This window comes from Bos taurus, chromosome 13 (assembly GCF_002263795.3).
Source record: "Bos taurus isolate L1 Dominette 01449 registration number 42190680 breed Hereford chromosome 13, ARS-UCD2.0, whole genome shotgun sequence".
NCBI lineage: Eukaryota > Metazoa > Chordata > Mammalia > Artiodactyla > Bovidae > Bos > Bos taurus.
This window is the reverse complement of record NC_037340.1, coordinates 47,486,537-47,503,615: the sequence shown is the minus strand read 5'-3', so window position 1 is coordinate 47,503,615 and position 17,079 is coordinate 47,486,537. Positions and strand designations below refer to the sequence as shown.

The 17,079-nt window shown below is 43.2% G+C and overlaps 1 protein-coding gene and 1 non-coding gene across 2 annotated transcripts in view; both read right to left on the bottom strand.

Moving 5' to 3' along the window:
* Positions 1–4,899: 4,899 nt before the first annotated feature.
* CDS2 (CDP-diacylglycerol synthase 2) overlaps positions 4,900–17,079 on the bottom strand; it is a 56,917-nt gene continuing 44,737 nt past the window's right edge. Inside the window, 8 exon segments of the mRNA NM_001078046.1 lie at positions 4,900–7,427; positions 7,669–7,772; positions 8,216–8,335; positions 9,839–9,991; positions 10,874–10,942; positions 11,439–11,526; positions 14,635–14,717; positions 15,357–15,415. Of these exon segments, the coding sequence (NP_001071514.1) occupies positions 7,295–7,427; positions 7,669–7,772; positions 8,216–8,335; positions 9,839–9,991; positions 10,874–10,942; positions 11,439–11,526; positions 14,635–14,717; positions 15,357–15,415 (809 nt within the window). The 3' untranslated portion in view covers positions 4,900–7,294.
* LOC112449391 (small nucleolar RNA U6-53/MBII-28) lies at positions 15,725–15,830 on the bottom strand. Its single transcript, XR_003037964.1, has one exon. It is a non-coding gene; the product is annotated as a small nucleolar RNA U6-53/MBII-28 (small nucleolar RNA).

Here is a 17,079-nt window from a genome sequence, read left to right as displayed (position 1 = left end):
TGAATCTGAAGAATACTTAGAAGGCAGAATGCGCAGGCCTTGGTCACTGACGAGACCACTCCTAGAACAGAACTGATGGTGGTCAAGTAATACTGGACTGGGCAGGTCCTGGGTCTGGCCATGCAGAGTCCACATGAAGAGATCTCACAGGCCCATGAGGTTAGAGATGTAGACTTGGGAATCGCAGGACTGGGATGACTAGAGCCCTGAGAGTGGGCAAGAACACTCAGGAGAGCATTCAGTGGTGGGGGGAAGAGTCTCTGGCAGAATCTACCATCTCAGGGCAGGACTGGTGGGAGAAGCGATGCCCAGAAAAGCAACTGAGGAGGAGCAGCCGAGGCAGGAAGAGGAAAGGCGGAAAGCTGGAGAGCAAGTGGTGGAGGTCAAGGGCAGAGGATGTCTCTATAAGCAGAGACTGGTTGGCAGCATCCTGGAAAGTGACACTGGCTCCATACAAACAACCCCCATATCTCATAGCAAGTCAGCATCCCCCCATCAGATACCACAAACAATCTAGAATTTAACAGGTGTTTATTTGTGTAGTAGGAAGATCCAGATATGTAAATACGAATACTTTCCAAGGTACAGTTTATCATGATCTGACACTGCAGTGAAAGAGAATCAGTTCAATACTGATCAGACAGTGCACAGAGAAAGGTCAGCTGTGGCAAAAACACAGATTTAGTGAAATGCCAGAGGCAGGGCCAGGACAAAAAAAAGTGAAAGTGTTCGTCGCTCAGTCGAATCCAACTCTATGCGATCCCATGGACTGTAGCCCACAGGCTTCTCTGTCCATGGAATTCTCCAGGCAAGAATACTGGAGTGGGTAACCACTCCCTTCTCCAGGGGATCTTCTTGACCCAGGGATCAAACCCAGGTCTCATGGACTGCAGGTGGATTCTTTACTGTCTGAGAAACTGCAGTGGGCTTCATTTGATTACAAGGCACTTCCCAGTGGGGCCAGGGAGATCATTGCTATGTTTGGGGAAACCTCATTAAACAGACCTTCAGGGTGAACAGAACTAAGAAAGTACCTGACTCACCCAACACCACTAGGCTTCCCAACAATTTTCAATAGAGGGACATCTTCTAACACTTTTGTCTTCCCCTCCTGTTTTTAGAAAGTATTAAACATCAATAAAAATTAAAACTTGGTATCATCATCAACTCCAGAAGAGAATCCACAATCCATGAGCACTGAGTCTCCACGGATGGCCTTCTGAGCCCAGTTCCTGGTCCCCACACCCACAAGACGCATAGGGCTGGCCTCTCCTCTACCTGTGCTTTTCTTGCCACCACCCTTGGGGCTTCTCAACAGTGCTCTGGCTGGACAACAACAAACCACTGTACCCTGCCCCTGCCTTTTTTCCTCTTGACTCCAAGTCCTTTGATTATACTGGCCCTGATGCCTGCTCAGCTCTTTCCCTTTGTAATCAGCTCCCAGATACCCAGCCATTGTGACATAAGGCAGCCACACAGAGCTGTGTCTGTGGATTTAAATGCAATAGCACACAAAGGACATCCTTATAAGAAGATGTACGTACATTCTCAACCCCCGTCCTATTCTGGCATTCCCTGGCACAAAGCCAGCAAAACCAGCACATGAACTTAATGGAGGTGAGAAATGGGTACTCCAGCAGCCAAGGACAGGGACTGCACTATGGGTGACGTCAGCAAAGAATTCCACCAGCTGCTAAACCAACCACAGCCTCTGAGCACTACATAAGGGAAGTGCTCGGGAGGTTTCAAAGAGCTCAGCCCTGTCCGATACCTGGGAGACCACAGCAGAAGCAACTTTAGCCCAAGGCCCAGAGGGTCCCTGCCCCCAGTTTGGAGCCATTTTTTTCTCTACAGATAAAAAGCTGCCTGGGTCTATTTGTCCACAGGTGTCACCACGTTTTCAAAGGCGAAGAGATTTCAGCTGGGAGGGTGGCTTGGGAGGTATACTTTGGGTGCTGAAGTGCTGGTGTTTTAGGACATGTAGATAATTTATGAGAACAGAATGCTGGGATAGGTGAAGTCTAGAATTTCATGGCCAGTGGCTTTCACATCCATTGGCTCTTGAAAACCCTGCCTCTGCTTCCCCTCATACCAAATGCCTATCTGTTGAGGCTCCTTTTTACTTGAGTCATTACGTTACTGGCAGTGTGTTTATTAATAATTGCAATAAGAGTGCTTGGAAGTGCCAGGCACAGTGCTAACGATACATTCTTTTTTAATCCAGAAAACACCTTTGATTGGGTATTATCTCCATTTTATACACGAGGAAAATGAGGCATCATGACAGGTTAAGTGCAGTGGTTATGAAGATAGACTTTGGGCTCAAATAGCCCGGGGTTTGGGCAGGTTACTAGGTACAATTCCAACTCACTTGGCTCTGATTATAGCACCTCCCTTTCAGGACTGTTGTGAGGATTTTGAGATAATGCATGTAAGCATTTAGCACAGTACCTGGCACATAGTTTTTATTGAATCCTGCTGGTAACCTGAACCCAGAGTTGTGTAACTCTGGAGACTGGTTCTCAGGCACTACACTGCCTTACCCTGTACACAGCCTGACTGTTCAAAGTCTAGACAGTGACCACATTCTCCTTCAGAGAGAAGTAGCCCAACCTTAACACCTGCCTACAGCAGCTGAGTGCTTCCCACTTCATTTAGAAAGCCAGCCTGATGAAACGAGGATGTAGACACGTTCCTGAATTCTCCCTTCCTAGTAGGAATGGTTTGCCTGAGCTCTTGCTCACCTCCTGCTGCCCCTGGTCTGATTTCCATGGGGAAGGAGGCCCTTTCCTCTTGCCCAGTGGTGCCGCCCTCCCTGTGACTTGACTCAGTGTTCCCCTCTGCTCTGCACACAGCTCAGGAACCTGCAGCACTCATCTGGGCAAGTGGACGCGGTGGGGGCCAAGAGGAGTGGGAGAGAGACCTTCTCTCTAGCAGATGACAACACAGAGGGAAGGCCTACAAGTTTTCACTTATGTCCTTACATATAACAAGCCAGGGGCTTTGTGTTTCTTGCTTTCTTTAGAGTGATAACAGGGTAGATGGCAGGTGGCCACTTGGGGATAGATGATGGGTGTTGTTTCTCTTGGATTCTAGGTTAGCAAAGGATCACAGGGGTGACTCATGAATGGAGACTATGCACTACATTGAACGAAAACTATTTCTTTTTAGTTTTCTGAATGCAGACAGAGGAGTGGGGGAGGATATGTGTGAAGTAGACCATTCTTCATTGAAGAAATGGCATTGACAGGAGGAATCCATGAAGTTCTTGAGCGGATAGAATAATAATGACCTAGAACCACTGGCTTGACTGGACTGTTTCCTGAGCGTTAGTGTGGAATGAAGACCAGTCCCAAGGGCCCATTGTGTTTAAGTGATAGTCTCTTCCTTTCAGTTAATTGATGAAGTAATGATTATGACAGGAAGCAGGAACATGGTTGTGGAGGGATGGTAAGCAGCTGCTGTGATGGACTTGTCCTGGGCCTGCCCTCCCACTCTTCTGGATGCATGCCTGAGAGCCCAGGTGAGTAAGGTCACTGCTGGTCAACCTGAAACGGTTAAGGGACAGTGCTGGGAGGAACAGAAAGATGGAACCACCTTCAAACAGAAATAGGCAGTCAGCAGCTGCGACTGCACTCCTTGCTGAGAATGGGCCCATCTTCTGCAGGGAATGTGGGTAAGCAGGGTCCAGGACCAAGAGGAGGTAGGCCTGGATGAGCCTTAAATTAGGCTCATTATCCCCACTTGGTCCAAGCTCAGCACCCTGCATAGGTTGTGCCACAAGGCCCCCATCCAACAAGGGGAAACAAGTCAGGTGGTGGGGTGGGTAATCTCTTTAATAAGCAAAAGCAGGGTAACCGCATGGAGCGTGATCAAGGGAAAAGGAAGTTTGTTTTGACGAAGACAAGGGCAGAATAGTGCCCAAGAGTCAAACTCTCTTCAGAGCTGATGGTTTTTTCCAGACACTCTTTCAGAGCCCCTGCTGCAGAGAAGCATAGTAGGTTGGCCCATGGTTTGTGGTCTTGTGATGTGTACACAAGTCACCTAGACATCCTCCTCGTAGCCTTTTCTTCCCACCTTGACTGTGAAGAATAGGAACCCTGGGCCTAAGGGAAACTATCCCCTCCACACTCCCCCCTTTCCTCAACACAGTCACAATGCACAAGAAAGGTGGGCCCAACTTGAGTAACTCCCAAAACAAAAGGCAATGATGCCTAAGATACCACTGACCCAAGAAGAAGTTTCAGGTGTGCCACATCTATTAGAATACTGCAAATCTACTTCCTTGGAAACCAACCTTGGGCAGGCTTCTTATGGAGCAAGGCCACTGCTTTCCAGTTTTCTAAGCAAGGACGTTCTTTGCCCTGAGTCAGTCACACACCCCTGACCCCCGGCAATGTCAGGGATGCTCCTGAGCCTGGTAGGGTCTCACTGACAGTCTGAGGATCTGAACTTAAGGATCCATTCGAATCAGTCTCCAGCTAACTCAGCTACTAGTTCACTCAAATCAAAGGGTCTGTTTAGTCTCTATTCAACTGTATTTTTGGAATTTCCTTATACAATATAAGTTACAGGATAAAAAGCTCAGTGGGGAAAAAATAAAATACCATAAATTGTTTCAAAGTCTACCTGTGTAAGGTTAAAAATTACATTTTGCCCCTTCTGAAAGAGACATTAGATTTCAAACTTACTAATTTCAAGTTCTCCCCAAGCCTTCAGCTTCCTCATCAGCAAAGTGCTCATGCCTTTCACCTGAGATAACTCAGAAAGCTATTGTGAGAATGCATTGAATTCAAATTGGAAAACAAAACAAAAATCTCTAAATAAGGGCTGCACAAAATCAAGTGGGAAACATAAAACCATACAGGGAAGAAACTGAATTCATGACAAGAGAGGGCATACAATTTGTCACATTTTATTTCTCACACACACAAAAAAATGGATCTAGAGCAAGTTATGCCACTCATTAAGATGTGCACAGCTGTGTGTTACAACAGTCTCTGGAAACTTGTCTGTTCAGTAGAAAGATTTTCAATAAATGGGAGAAAGAAAACCAATGTGCTATGTAGACACAAGGTGGTGTCTGTCTCCTGGCTACTTCCTACGAAATTCCCCTATTTCACCAGGAAGTATGTGGGAAATCAGAAGAAAACAAAATCCTAGCTGACCCTCGGGCTCTCTGGATGGCAGCTCTGTTGAGCTTCCAGCTGCCATTTCCTGGAACCCTCATCAGCAGCCATGTCCACAGGTATGTGCCAGGCTCCCTGATCCCAAAGGTGGCCCTATTCAAAGGTGGCTCTCTGCTGCTAGGTCCCAGCTGAGATTTCCTGTCCCCAAGGACCCACCTATCTGCCCACAGTGGGGCACCATGAGACAGATGAAGTGCCATTCTATCTTTGGTTTGGGAAACCAAGTTCATTCTTCATTCAGAAAACTAGATTCATTACTCTACTTCACTCTAAGATTTATTGCAGAGGACAAGCATTTTAAGGAAAAGTATTTAGAAAAGGCCTGCAAGCGCTTAATTTTTGCGTGCCCAGGACATGACTCAATACCTGCAAGCAGTCTCTGATACGTACACCTGCTCAGCCAGAATCATGGAATATGGGAACTAGACGACAGCTCAGAAAATGAGAACCCACAGAGTGATGTGTCCTGCCCAGTGTCACATGGCCAGCACTGAAAACACATGCAGGGGGCCTTAGACTTAAAAAAGAAAAGCCATTTACTGAAATGGAAATAAAAGTTCAGAAGAAAGAAGCTGCTGCATGTAGAAGGTCACACAGTGACTGTGAACAGAGACATCAAGAGGGGTCTGGCCTGTGCTGGACACCTCAGTGATTTGGGCTGGCTGCGAGCGTCCACAGATACAGTAAGGTTGCAATAAACACAAAGAAAAGCAGCGCCAGCCCAAGGTGCTGAAACAAGCTGTTACACCTCCGTTTGGCAATGAGAACCACCATGGCACAGAATAATGAAACACATTTGGGCACCAATCTCTCTCTCCTCTACCCCTTTGCTTATTATCCTGACAAAGAATGTATATTCCAAAAGTCAACCTCACTCTTCTAATTAAAAGGAAAAAAATAAATAAATCACAATTTAAAAAGAAAAAGGTCCCGCTGTAAAATACAAACTACATTTAAACTGGTCACATTATACAAGTGAGCATTTAATCTTCAGAAGCTTCAAACCTCTGGGTTGGGTTATGCAGAGTTGTAAGCAGGACTTTGTGGTTTCAGTGAAGAAGTCATGGTACAATTGAAATCACTGTAAGAAATAAGTGATTTTTAAAGCACACACACAGATATACACTTGCCTTAAGAGTAATATATATGTATATATATTAATATATACAACACAGCAGCTACATGGGTGGTCAGCCAGGTCAAGGGCATGGGTGTGTGAACAAGAAGCCCTCTGCTCCCTGCCTAATGAGGAAGCCTCCAGAAAGGATTCAGCAGCAACAAGTCTATAGCACAAACGTGAACAGCATCATCCCTGAAAAGACCCAGTCAGCCAACTGCCCTACAGGAGCCACTTGAGCCTAAACCCTGTGGGAAAAGACCTAGTTACAGCACCCTACTGCATACACTTGAAATAGAACAGTGTGGCTTTCTTCCAGACTATTATAATTTTTCATGCCTTTTGAAAAAAATTAAAACTGAAACCTTCTTCAGTCTGTGATGAAGTGAGGTGAATCCATATCAAAAAGCAGAGCTCACAGTCCACAGGATTTCATGAACAGAATGCTTATCTGATTAATAAGCCTTCATCCTTCTTCCCTCAGAAGACAACCCTCCTGTAGCTCCAAGGCAGGGATTATTGAGAAGGCCAGGAAAAGCACTCCAGTAGTAAAGACATCCAAGCTGTGTACCTCTTCCCTGCTGGGGGTCAGCTACAAAGACAGTCGGTGGTGGGGGGCCTAAACTAGACAAACATAGATGAATGAGTGTCCACTCTGATCAGGCCCAGAAATGGAAGCCCCAGCTTAGGAGCTAGAAGCACCAAGCAGGCACTCCGGAGCCGGGCAACACTGTCTTCCAGGATGTTAAAAGCTTTGGTTTTAAAAACAAAAATTGACTTCTTTCCAACTCAAAGCTATAGGTTACTGACAACCCAAATCATAAGCATACGGACTGCATACACAGATTCTTTTTTTAAATCCACAAATAGAAACACTGGTTTTAAAAAAAAAAAAGTGAGTTGAAGCTTGTCTTTGTCCAGCTGGGCTTGCCTGGGAGCCCTGCCCCTCACTCGGTCCTATTTCTGCTCTCCTGGCCCTGGGTGGCCCCTACTTGTCCTCTGTGGCAGCTGTCAGCATCCCCTTGTCGGTCAGGTGAGACTTGAGCGTGTTGAAGATATGGAGTTGCTGATCTGGCCTCAAGGTCAGGAACTGCTGAACCAGCTTACTTGGGTTTGGGCCCCTGCAAAAGGATGAAGGAACAACACTGAGCAAAGCAGGAGCCAAGCAACATGAAGGGCCTGATTATTTCAGCGGCGGTTCCCTTACTGGATTCTCTACTAATGGAGGGTAGGGGACCTCAGAGAATCCATAACTAACAGCAACTGAAAACTGCATTCATATTTGGGATTTTTTCACTCAAACTGAGAAGCAGATGAAATTCTAAAATCCACTAACTTGGTTCGGATGGAAAGGTACTATACCTGATAAAACTAGCAATATACACGTTGACAAAGGTGGCCATCAGATACTGGCAGTCAAAGCGATCCATGATGCCTCCATGGCCAGGAATGGTATTGGCAAAGTCCTGTTAGAGGAAGGAAAGGATTGGTAAGCCTGGCTTCATCCAAGTCAAAGCCTTGTCTATGGTCACACCTCAGTGTCCACCTACTATAGCTACTGCATGCTATAGCTGAGGGCAACAGTAAGTGAAAAGTATTGATTCAGGTGCTGAAGCTATAGTATACAATCTTATTAAATTATAAAATATCTCTTTTGAAGAAAGATTAACATAAAAGATGATCATAAAACTGAAATCCAACCACGGAATTTTCTTAGAAACAATGTATCTTCCTTTATCCTACTTAAATTCCATGCATGGGTGAAGAGCACACGCTAACAGTCAAGGTTCACAGCCTGGTATTTTGAAGAGGGTGGTAGTTGATGAGGTGAGACAGGAGGAGGAAGGCAGAGATGGTGAAAAGGGGCCTGGCTGGGAGACAACGAGAGGAACAAAAAGGGTTTTCCTACTTTGATTTTAAAGGCTCGTTTGAATCCACTAGCAAAGAACCCTCCGAAGGGGCCGATGAGCGAGGCAAAAGTAGAGAGGGCAATGCTGTGAATCTGGAAGGGGTACATCCGGACTGTTTTCTAAAAAGAACAAATGAAATCAGTTCAGATGCCTGCAAGCCCAGGCTTATTACTTGTTACTATAAAAAAAAAAAAAGACAAAAAAACCACCTCTTTATGAAACTATATCTCCCCCCTCCCCAAAATTAGAAAAAAGACTGGTTTAGGAGTTCTGTTTCTGCTAAATCTCTAATACACTGCTTAACAAAGGACATTAACATATTATGCATTCAGTCTACAGCAATATGTTTTGTTTGAAGTATATGAAGAAAATCCAGTCCTACAAGGATACATCATTGAAAAAAGGGATATTTTAGCACTGTCTTTCCAGATAATTACAGGGATTCTTTTCTGATACTACACCAAAACTTGACAAGTGATAGGTTTCTAAAAGTTGGTGCAATGTGGAATTGAAATTCTATCAATAAGTTTTTTGTACTCTCACATTAAAATCCATTGGTCTGCACTGCACTTTGAATAGATCATTTTATCCATGCATGACTGTGTAACACCATGCACTGGCCATTTCAAAAACACTGGTTTATGAGTTACATAAACCTGCCATATGTAGATACATTTTGCCATACAATGTCAAAATGTCATATGTTAAAATCACCACAGATCCCATCAGAAAAGTCTTTTAAGTATTAAGAAGTTATCAAACTTACGTGGCAGGTATATACTCTCCAAAATTCTAATTTTTACTTGAAAACCAAATTTTATCATTGGTAACAGTTACTGTCAGTTGTTTTCTGGAAGTGACAAATCTCACTTAATTTCTTTTTCAAGAAAAATGTCTGCCAAAAACCTATATGAAAACCTACAGTTTCTCATTTCTTTTCAATTAAAATTTATGTCCCCATAAAAAAGCTGCCAGTACTGCTCAGAATTCAAACAGGTGCACACAAACTCTTCCTTTGGGTAAGCACGGTCCTGCAGCATTCAACAGAAGTATTTTATGTATACTTTCCATTTTGGCACCAGAGTATTAGGAGATGTATAGTCAAGGATCAAGATTTAATAAAGTTAATAATTTTCCTATTTCATCAAAGACACTGTTAAGATAAGCTGGATAGGTCTTCTTGTGAGTGTGTGGCATAATGAATCCGATGACAGTCCAGTTTGGTGCCACTGCCTCCACTCATACAAGGTGTCAGCAGGCTTACCCACCACTGCTTTTGCACCACCATGGCAAATGATGACAAAATGAAAAAGCAAATGATGTCATTATGTTATGAAGAAAACAACTGTGATCTCACAGATACCCTCAAGGCATCTCAGGGTGCCCCAGGAACCAAAAGCACACTTTCAGAACTCTGGTCTTAATAATTTGAGGTAGGAGGAAACATCTCCTCCTGTCCCCACCCTGAACTGACTTAAGCAATTCTCTTCCATCCTGGGGTTTACAGCTTTGGGGAGGGGAGAAGCTAGGTTTTTTGAGGGAAGGCAATGGTGGAGAGGGGGCTCTCTCTCTGTAGTCACTAACCAGCCGAGGATCATTCGCCCCATGTGAATGGTACATACCCAGCCAATGATTGATTGGATCACCCCAGGAATGTTGTATTCCTGCAGCCGAAACAGGCCCGAGGGCTCACAGTCCACAGTGAAGCTGTTGGTATCATTGTTGTACTCCACAGGGCAGACAAAACATCTGTACCCAGACATCACATAGGACAGCTGAGGATGAGAACAGACAGACAAAGGAGACAAGTTCCAGCCATCTTGCCTGGGCAGTAGCCACCTGCTTAGGCCATGCTCCTCACAGTACCTAGCACCCTAATTGCAAGCTATGCACTAACTCAGAGGTTCATGTTTCACCGTATGTGTTATTTTACCTGAATTCTGGAAAAAACTGAAAAGGAGACTTACGGGCTACTGAGGCCTCACCTGTACTTGCTCAAACAACCAGGTCCTGAATAAATCCAGGAAAGACCTAAAGGAATCTGAGCAATAACTATAAGAAGTTTTGTCCTATTTGGAGAACCTATGGTTCATTTTTCTCAGGATCTCTTCATTCGAAATTACAAGTGGTGAGGGGAACAGTATAGTAAGAGGGCGACAACCAAGAGGAAAGAAGCAGAAGACCACTAAATAGGCGAGTGAGTCCTGAAGGACAGCTAGACAACTCTGAAAAGGGGAGAGACTGACTTGAAGGTCAGAAGCAGGGAATGGTGCCCTAGAAAGGGGTGGTAAATCACTCACCTCCAGGCAAGGCACACACAGGAGAAAATCTGGGTTAGAATGGCATGTCCCACCTCACCTCTTACTCTCAGACAAAGTAACAAAAGCCTGACCATGAACGCCATCTCCTGAGTGTCACCAGGCCTCGTCAGCATGAGAGGAGTACAAGTTGTGCCTGGCCTCCGCTCCTCTACTGCCAAGACCCTGCTTGAAGCCTGGCAGACAAAGGGCAGCTGATGCTGCCCTGCCATGTTCACGCCCTGCTATAGGGCAAGGCTACCATTCAGCAGGACAGAGTCCTTGGCCTTGGGAGATGGGCTCTGAAGGTGGGTGGGAGGCCTCTACCCAACCCTCACCCAGCTGGGAGCCACTACCTACCAGAAGGCCAAAGACCACAGTAGCAAAGAAGCCCCCAATGAAGCCTTCCCAGGTCTTCTTCGGGGACAGCTGTGGACAGAGAGCAAGTTCTTAACAAAATGCATTTTGATAATTCTGGCTTTGGGAATAATGATTGTTTAAAGTCTTTCTACTATTTAAAAAACCTCATTCAATTAACCACTTCACTTTCTAAAATACCCCATTCTTGGTTTCCTTGTATAGCCTGAGAGCCCTCAGTGTCCTTTCTGTTTCAATTGGTCAAATAATTTAATTATAAAACAGTAAACTAATTAAATGACAACATTCAAATTCAGATCAAAGTCCCAAAAGTATACCTACACAGTCTATAAAATACTTTCTCTATCAGCTCTTTATTTTTTTCTGCATGAGTAATTGTTAAGTCTTCCTTTGGCTTTTCTCTTGAATCTAATTTATTACTAGCCTTTCTCCAGGATGACATGAAGATGTACATGCCATGCAGATCTCTTCTATCTCCCAAGCTGATCTACTTGAAAGCACTACCCTCGCCTCACGGTAATGGTGCATGTTAGGGTGATCCGTTTACCTTGATGAGTGGGGTCCGACCAAAGAAGAAGCCAAACATATAGGCCATGATGTCATTACAGATCACACAGGAAATGGGGACAATGAACCTAGGAAATTAAACCAGAATAAGAATCAACTCTACCAAGATGATACTGCCAAAGTCCACAAAACAATGCTATTCATAAATTTCAGTACCAAAATAACCACATACTACTTATTACCCATTAAGGAATAAGTTTAAAATAAAAAAAAAAAAACACCACCAAGTACCTGGCACACAGCAGCATTTGAATGTTTACTGAATGACTACTGAATAAATGGAGGTGGTATTCTATATAAAATGTCATGTTCTTTTTTCATTACAAAGTAATATAAAATTTTTAAGTATACAGAAAAGAAAAAATTAAAAATTGTCCTTCTTTCCCCTATTCCTATCTCCATTCTCCAAAATAACTACTTTTAATCATCTCTGACTCTTCTTCTTCTAGTAGTTACCTCCATTATTCTGTTACATTTATTATCTATTTCATAATTGATTTTTTTTTTTTTTTTACTGTTTATTACTAGCTCTAATGAGCCCAACTTTCCCCCAGGACTACACAGACAGCAAGACCAAGATTTGATACGTAAGTGCATATGGCCAGATTTCTCCTCTGCCTCCTTCTGCTAGTGGTCTGATCATCCCTACCACAAAAAAAAGGGGGGACAGTTTCCACACTTGTACCATCTCTCTTCTCCTCACTCTCTATTCTCTGACAATCACTTTTTAAAATTTTTAAAATTTCCTCTATAATTGAACATAATATACATAAATCCTAGCCCCTCAACTCGGAGAAGGCAATGGCACCCCACTCCAGTACTCTTGCCTGGAAAATCCCATGGGCAGAGGAGCCTGGTAGGCTGCAGTCCATGGGGTCACTAAGAGTCAGACACTACTGAGCAACTTCACTTTCACTTTTCACTTTCATGCATTGGAGAAGGAAATGGCAACCCACTCCAGTGTTCTTGCCTGGAGAATCCCAGGGACTGGGGAAACTGGTGGGATGCCATCTATGGGATTGCACAGAGTCTGACACAACTGAAGTGACTTAACAGCAGCCCCTCAACTACAGGCTTTATTTTTCTGACTCCCTGTTTGTTAAGGGAGAGATTTAAAGCACCTATATCCACCCAACCACCTCTATTATTTCCTCTGTTGAGGCTTCCAGCACATATTCTCTGCTCTACAACTGTAATCAAGTCTTAAAGGTTCCATCTAAAAACCAATAATAAGAGATTTTAATATGATTCACTCTAGAACAAAGTGGTATGTCTAGCCCTAAAGATGAGAACTTAGCATGAGCCTCTCTTTGGAATTACTTAACAACACTCTGAAAGAGAGGAAGAGTATGCCTTCCCATTGTTTTAAACATAATAATGCCCTCACAGTATGCCATTATCATTGTTTTAAACATGATAATGCCTTAAGCCTCTAAAGAACCTCTTGATGAGGGTGAAGGAAGAGAGTGAAAAAACCGGCTTAAAACTCAATATTAACATTTAGATGAGCTAGTCTTTACATGTTCTAAGCTCTTTATATATTTTTACCAATTTATTCCTCAGGCAGTAGGTATTACAGCATCTTCACTCTGAGAACAGGAAACAAAGGCACGGTCTGGGATCTTAACCACAGTACTTTAGTATCTCTGCTGCTGTTGTCCAGTGGCTAAGTCATGACCAACTCTTTGCGACTGCAACATGCTAGGCTTTCCTGTCCTTCACTATCTCCTGGAGTTTGCTCAAACTCATGTCCATTGAGTCAGTGATGCCATCCAACCATTTCATTCTCTGTCACCCCCTTCTCCTCCTGTCCTCAATCTATCCCAGCATCAGGGTCTTTTCTAATGAGTTGGCTCTTCGCATCAAGTGGCTTCAGCTTCAGCATCATCCTTCCAATGAATACTCAGAGTTAATTTCCTTTAGGAAATCTGGTTTGATCTCCTTGTTGTCCAAGGGACTCTCAAGAGTCTTCTCCAGAACCACAGTTCAAAAGTTATCAATTCTTCAGTGCTCATCCTTCTTTATGGTCCAACTCTCACATCCATACATGACTACTGGAAAAACTATAGCTTTGACTACACAGACCGTTGTTGGTAAAGTGATGTCTCTGCTTTTTAATATGCTGTCTAGGTTTGTCACAGCTTTTCTTCCAAGAAACAAATGTCTTTTAATTTCATGGCTGCAGTCACGGTCTACAGTCATTCTGGAGCCCAAAAAAAGTAAGTCTGTCATTGTTTCCATTTTTTCTCCATCTATTTGCCATGAAGTGATGAGACTGGATGCCATGATCTTAGTTTTTTGAATACTGAGTTTTAAGCCAGCTTTTTCACCCTCCTCTTTCACCCTCATCAAGAGGCTTTACACACTGGGATATGTCTTCACATTTTCACTAAAAGCATAGCTTCTTCAGTCAACCTACTGATTTCTATCAATGGTGATAGATTTCTTGCTGAAATCATCACATTTGCAGAATAAAATATACTAAGTATATTATTCTTTTGACACATTGCCAGATTCTATTTGCTATAGTTTACTTAGAATGGTATAGCTATAATCATGAACAACAAAAAAAAAATCAGTTTATCATTCTTGTTTCTCCCTGTGTTTTTATCAGCTTTAATACTAGGGTTAGATAAGACTCGCCAAAACTAGAGAAAGCCTGTGTGCAGTCGTAAGTAAATAAATAAATACTCAGCTGCTATCACTGGTCATTTTTTCCAGGTGTGGATTCTTATGGACTTTTCAAAGCTCTTTTATAATTACTGATCTGTTCAAGTTTTCTTCTTTGTGACTTTTACTCAGTGTCCTCTTGCCAGGAAATGATTTTTTTCTTCTAGATTTTCATATTCGTTGCCGTACAGTTGCACTGTCCTGGACTCTTTAAATATCCCTATACCTGTTGGTTTAGAACAGTGGTTCTTCAAGTGTAGGTCCTGACCAGCAGCATGAGCATCACCTGGGAATGTACTAGAAATGGAGTTCTCAGGCTTCACCCCATAGCTACTGAGGCAGAAAACCAAAAGTGGGGCCCAGCAATCCGTGTTGTAACTAGGCCTGCAGGGGCCGCTGATGTGCTCAGGTGAGAACTGCCAACTTAGCAACTGGGGTTTCTCAGTCCTATACATAAGAACACTCACAAAATAATAGGAAAAATGCCCCTCACTACCATCACTCACCAGATCATTCCTTCAAATAGGTTGTGGATAACAAGATGTGACTGTGTTACAACAATCAGTAATGTTACATGGGTCCAGCCAAACTGCAAAAGAAGATAAAGGATAAACTTTACCCATCAGTTTACCTTGAAAGGAACTTCAAATAACAGCTAATACCAAACAGAAAATTGTTGAGAAACAGGTAGGAAAGATATCTGTTTCTGTATCTGTCTTATTGGAAATGAAAAGCTACAGAACAGGCCTCGAGAAGAACTATGTTTCCCAGCTACAGTTCCCAACAAGAGGAGGGTGCATGTGGCCCACTAGTTAGTCCTTTTATGCTCCAAAAAGCCTGGGTACTTCTTGTTTTCTTAGTAAGTATTTACAGAGAGATTAGGACGCTCAGAGAGGGGGTGTTTTTAAGTTGAGGGAGCAATACAGCAGGTAGGGTATCTATGGTCAATGTCTAAAGCTTCACCTAGAGCCTTACCTAGAGGCCACACTCAGATCCAGACGGGAGACACTGCTTAGGGTATATAACAGTGATTAGGTCTAGGTGGATAAGAAGCCACCGAACTTCACAGGGGATGCCTCTTTCACCCTCCAGGTTTCAGATGCACAAGAACAGACTACATTCCAAAGTTCTGATTTATCACAGAAAGGATGAGAGGCCTGTGGAGTTTCCACAGAATTTCACCTCTATCAAGAGTTTTGACACTGACATATTTTGACACTACCCTTACCATGTAGAACTGCAATCGATAATGCTTCTTGACCAGACTCAGCACAAACATGCAGAATCCTAGTTTGAGAAGGAAGGAAGAGAAAGGGCAAAATGAATCACAATTTATCTTTGTCCTAGTCATTTCCTTTAGCTGTGTCATATGGTCCTTTGCTAATTTCCTGGCAACAGCTAACCAGGGCACAAATCCATTGCCCAAGGGAATAAAACCAGTTGTTCAGATAGGCAGTCAGAAGGGAAAAATGACTACTTCAAGACAATCAAAGGAAGACAATATTTAAAAATTTTACAGATTACACTCAACTTAGGATACTGCTCACCAGCTAGAAATGTTTTGATTCTAGAACAGGGGCTGATAATGGTCAGGCCGGCTGCCAGTATTTTGTTGCTGTTACTAAACTCACGGGCACCCAAAGCAGGGCAACACTGCCCTAGCTGGTAGCTCAGTTATTAGCATGGCAACTCATCATTGAGGTTAGCTGCCTGTTTTTATAAACAAACTTTTATGAGAACACAGCCGTAACTATTTGTTTACATGTTATCCAGGGTTTCTTTTGTGCTACAATAGCAGAACTAAGGAGCTGCAGTAGAGACTCCACAGCCCCCAAAACCTGTAATATTATTTTCTGGACCTTACGAAACCAATCTCTATCCTAAAGAACAGGTCTGGCAGAATGGGGATCCACATGGTATAAGGCCAAGGTCATCCTTGCATCTCTCTCCTACTGACCCACATGACTAAAACCTCTAGGAAGAAAACGGATTTTACCCACAAGTGTGCTGGGTCCCTCAAAAGTATCCCTGCCCAGAAGAGAGCATTTCACTGTTCTAGACCTCTGGCCTCCCTTTGTCGGACTGCTTCTAGGCTCTGAGGCATGCTTTCTGACTATCCTCAACACATCAGACCTCTCAGCAGTAGACTTCATATTCAGTAGCCAGGTATCATTCAGAGAGCCAAGTATCACTATCAAGTTGATGGAAAAAATAGGTCAGATTGAAATTTAGGTCAGAGTCAGAACAAATTTCCCAATGCCTCAAACTGGTTTTCAGGGTAACCATGAAGAACATTAGCATTATTTGAACTCCTGTATAGTCTCAACTGAGTTTAGATTGACGGAGCAGTTTACCGTTTGTCAAATTTCAATATAGTTTATCAAATCCTCATGGTGACTTTGCCATTTTAGCTCTAGGTTACAGGAAAGCTAACTGAGACTCAAAGAGTAAGCTCCTGCCTCTTCTGAAGTCACAGGTCTGTTTAAATCCAAATCAATAAAATTTCTAATACACTGTAGTGTCCCTTTTTTAAAATTAACTTTTATTGGAATATAGTTGATTTACAATGTTGTGTTAGTTTCAAGTGCCCAGCAAAGTGAATCAGTTATACGTCTACATATGTCCACCTTTTAGATCCTTCTCCCATATACGTCATTACAGAGTTTCCTGTGCTATACAGTAAGTTCTTATTAGTTATCTATTTTATATACAATAGTGTGTATACGTCAATGAAAAGTCCTTTTTAAAATACAAGTTTCTGAATGGTTTTGTTCTGGTCACACTGCAGAATCTCTGCCAACCAGAGAGTCAGGACACAACAATGCTGTGGGGTCTTTCAACAGAGGCTGAAACACACGGACAGGTAGCACAAACTACAGTCCCCGCAACCACACAAGCCCCTCAGCCTCATTTCTCTTAGTAAAGAGCTACTACAGCTCATGTAAGGCAGA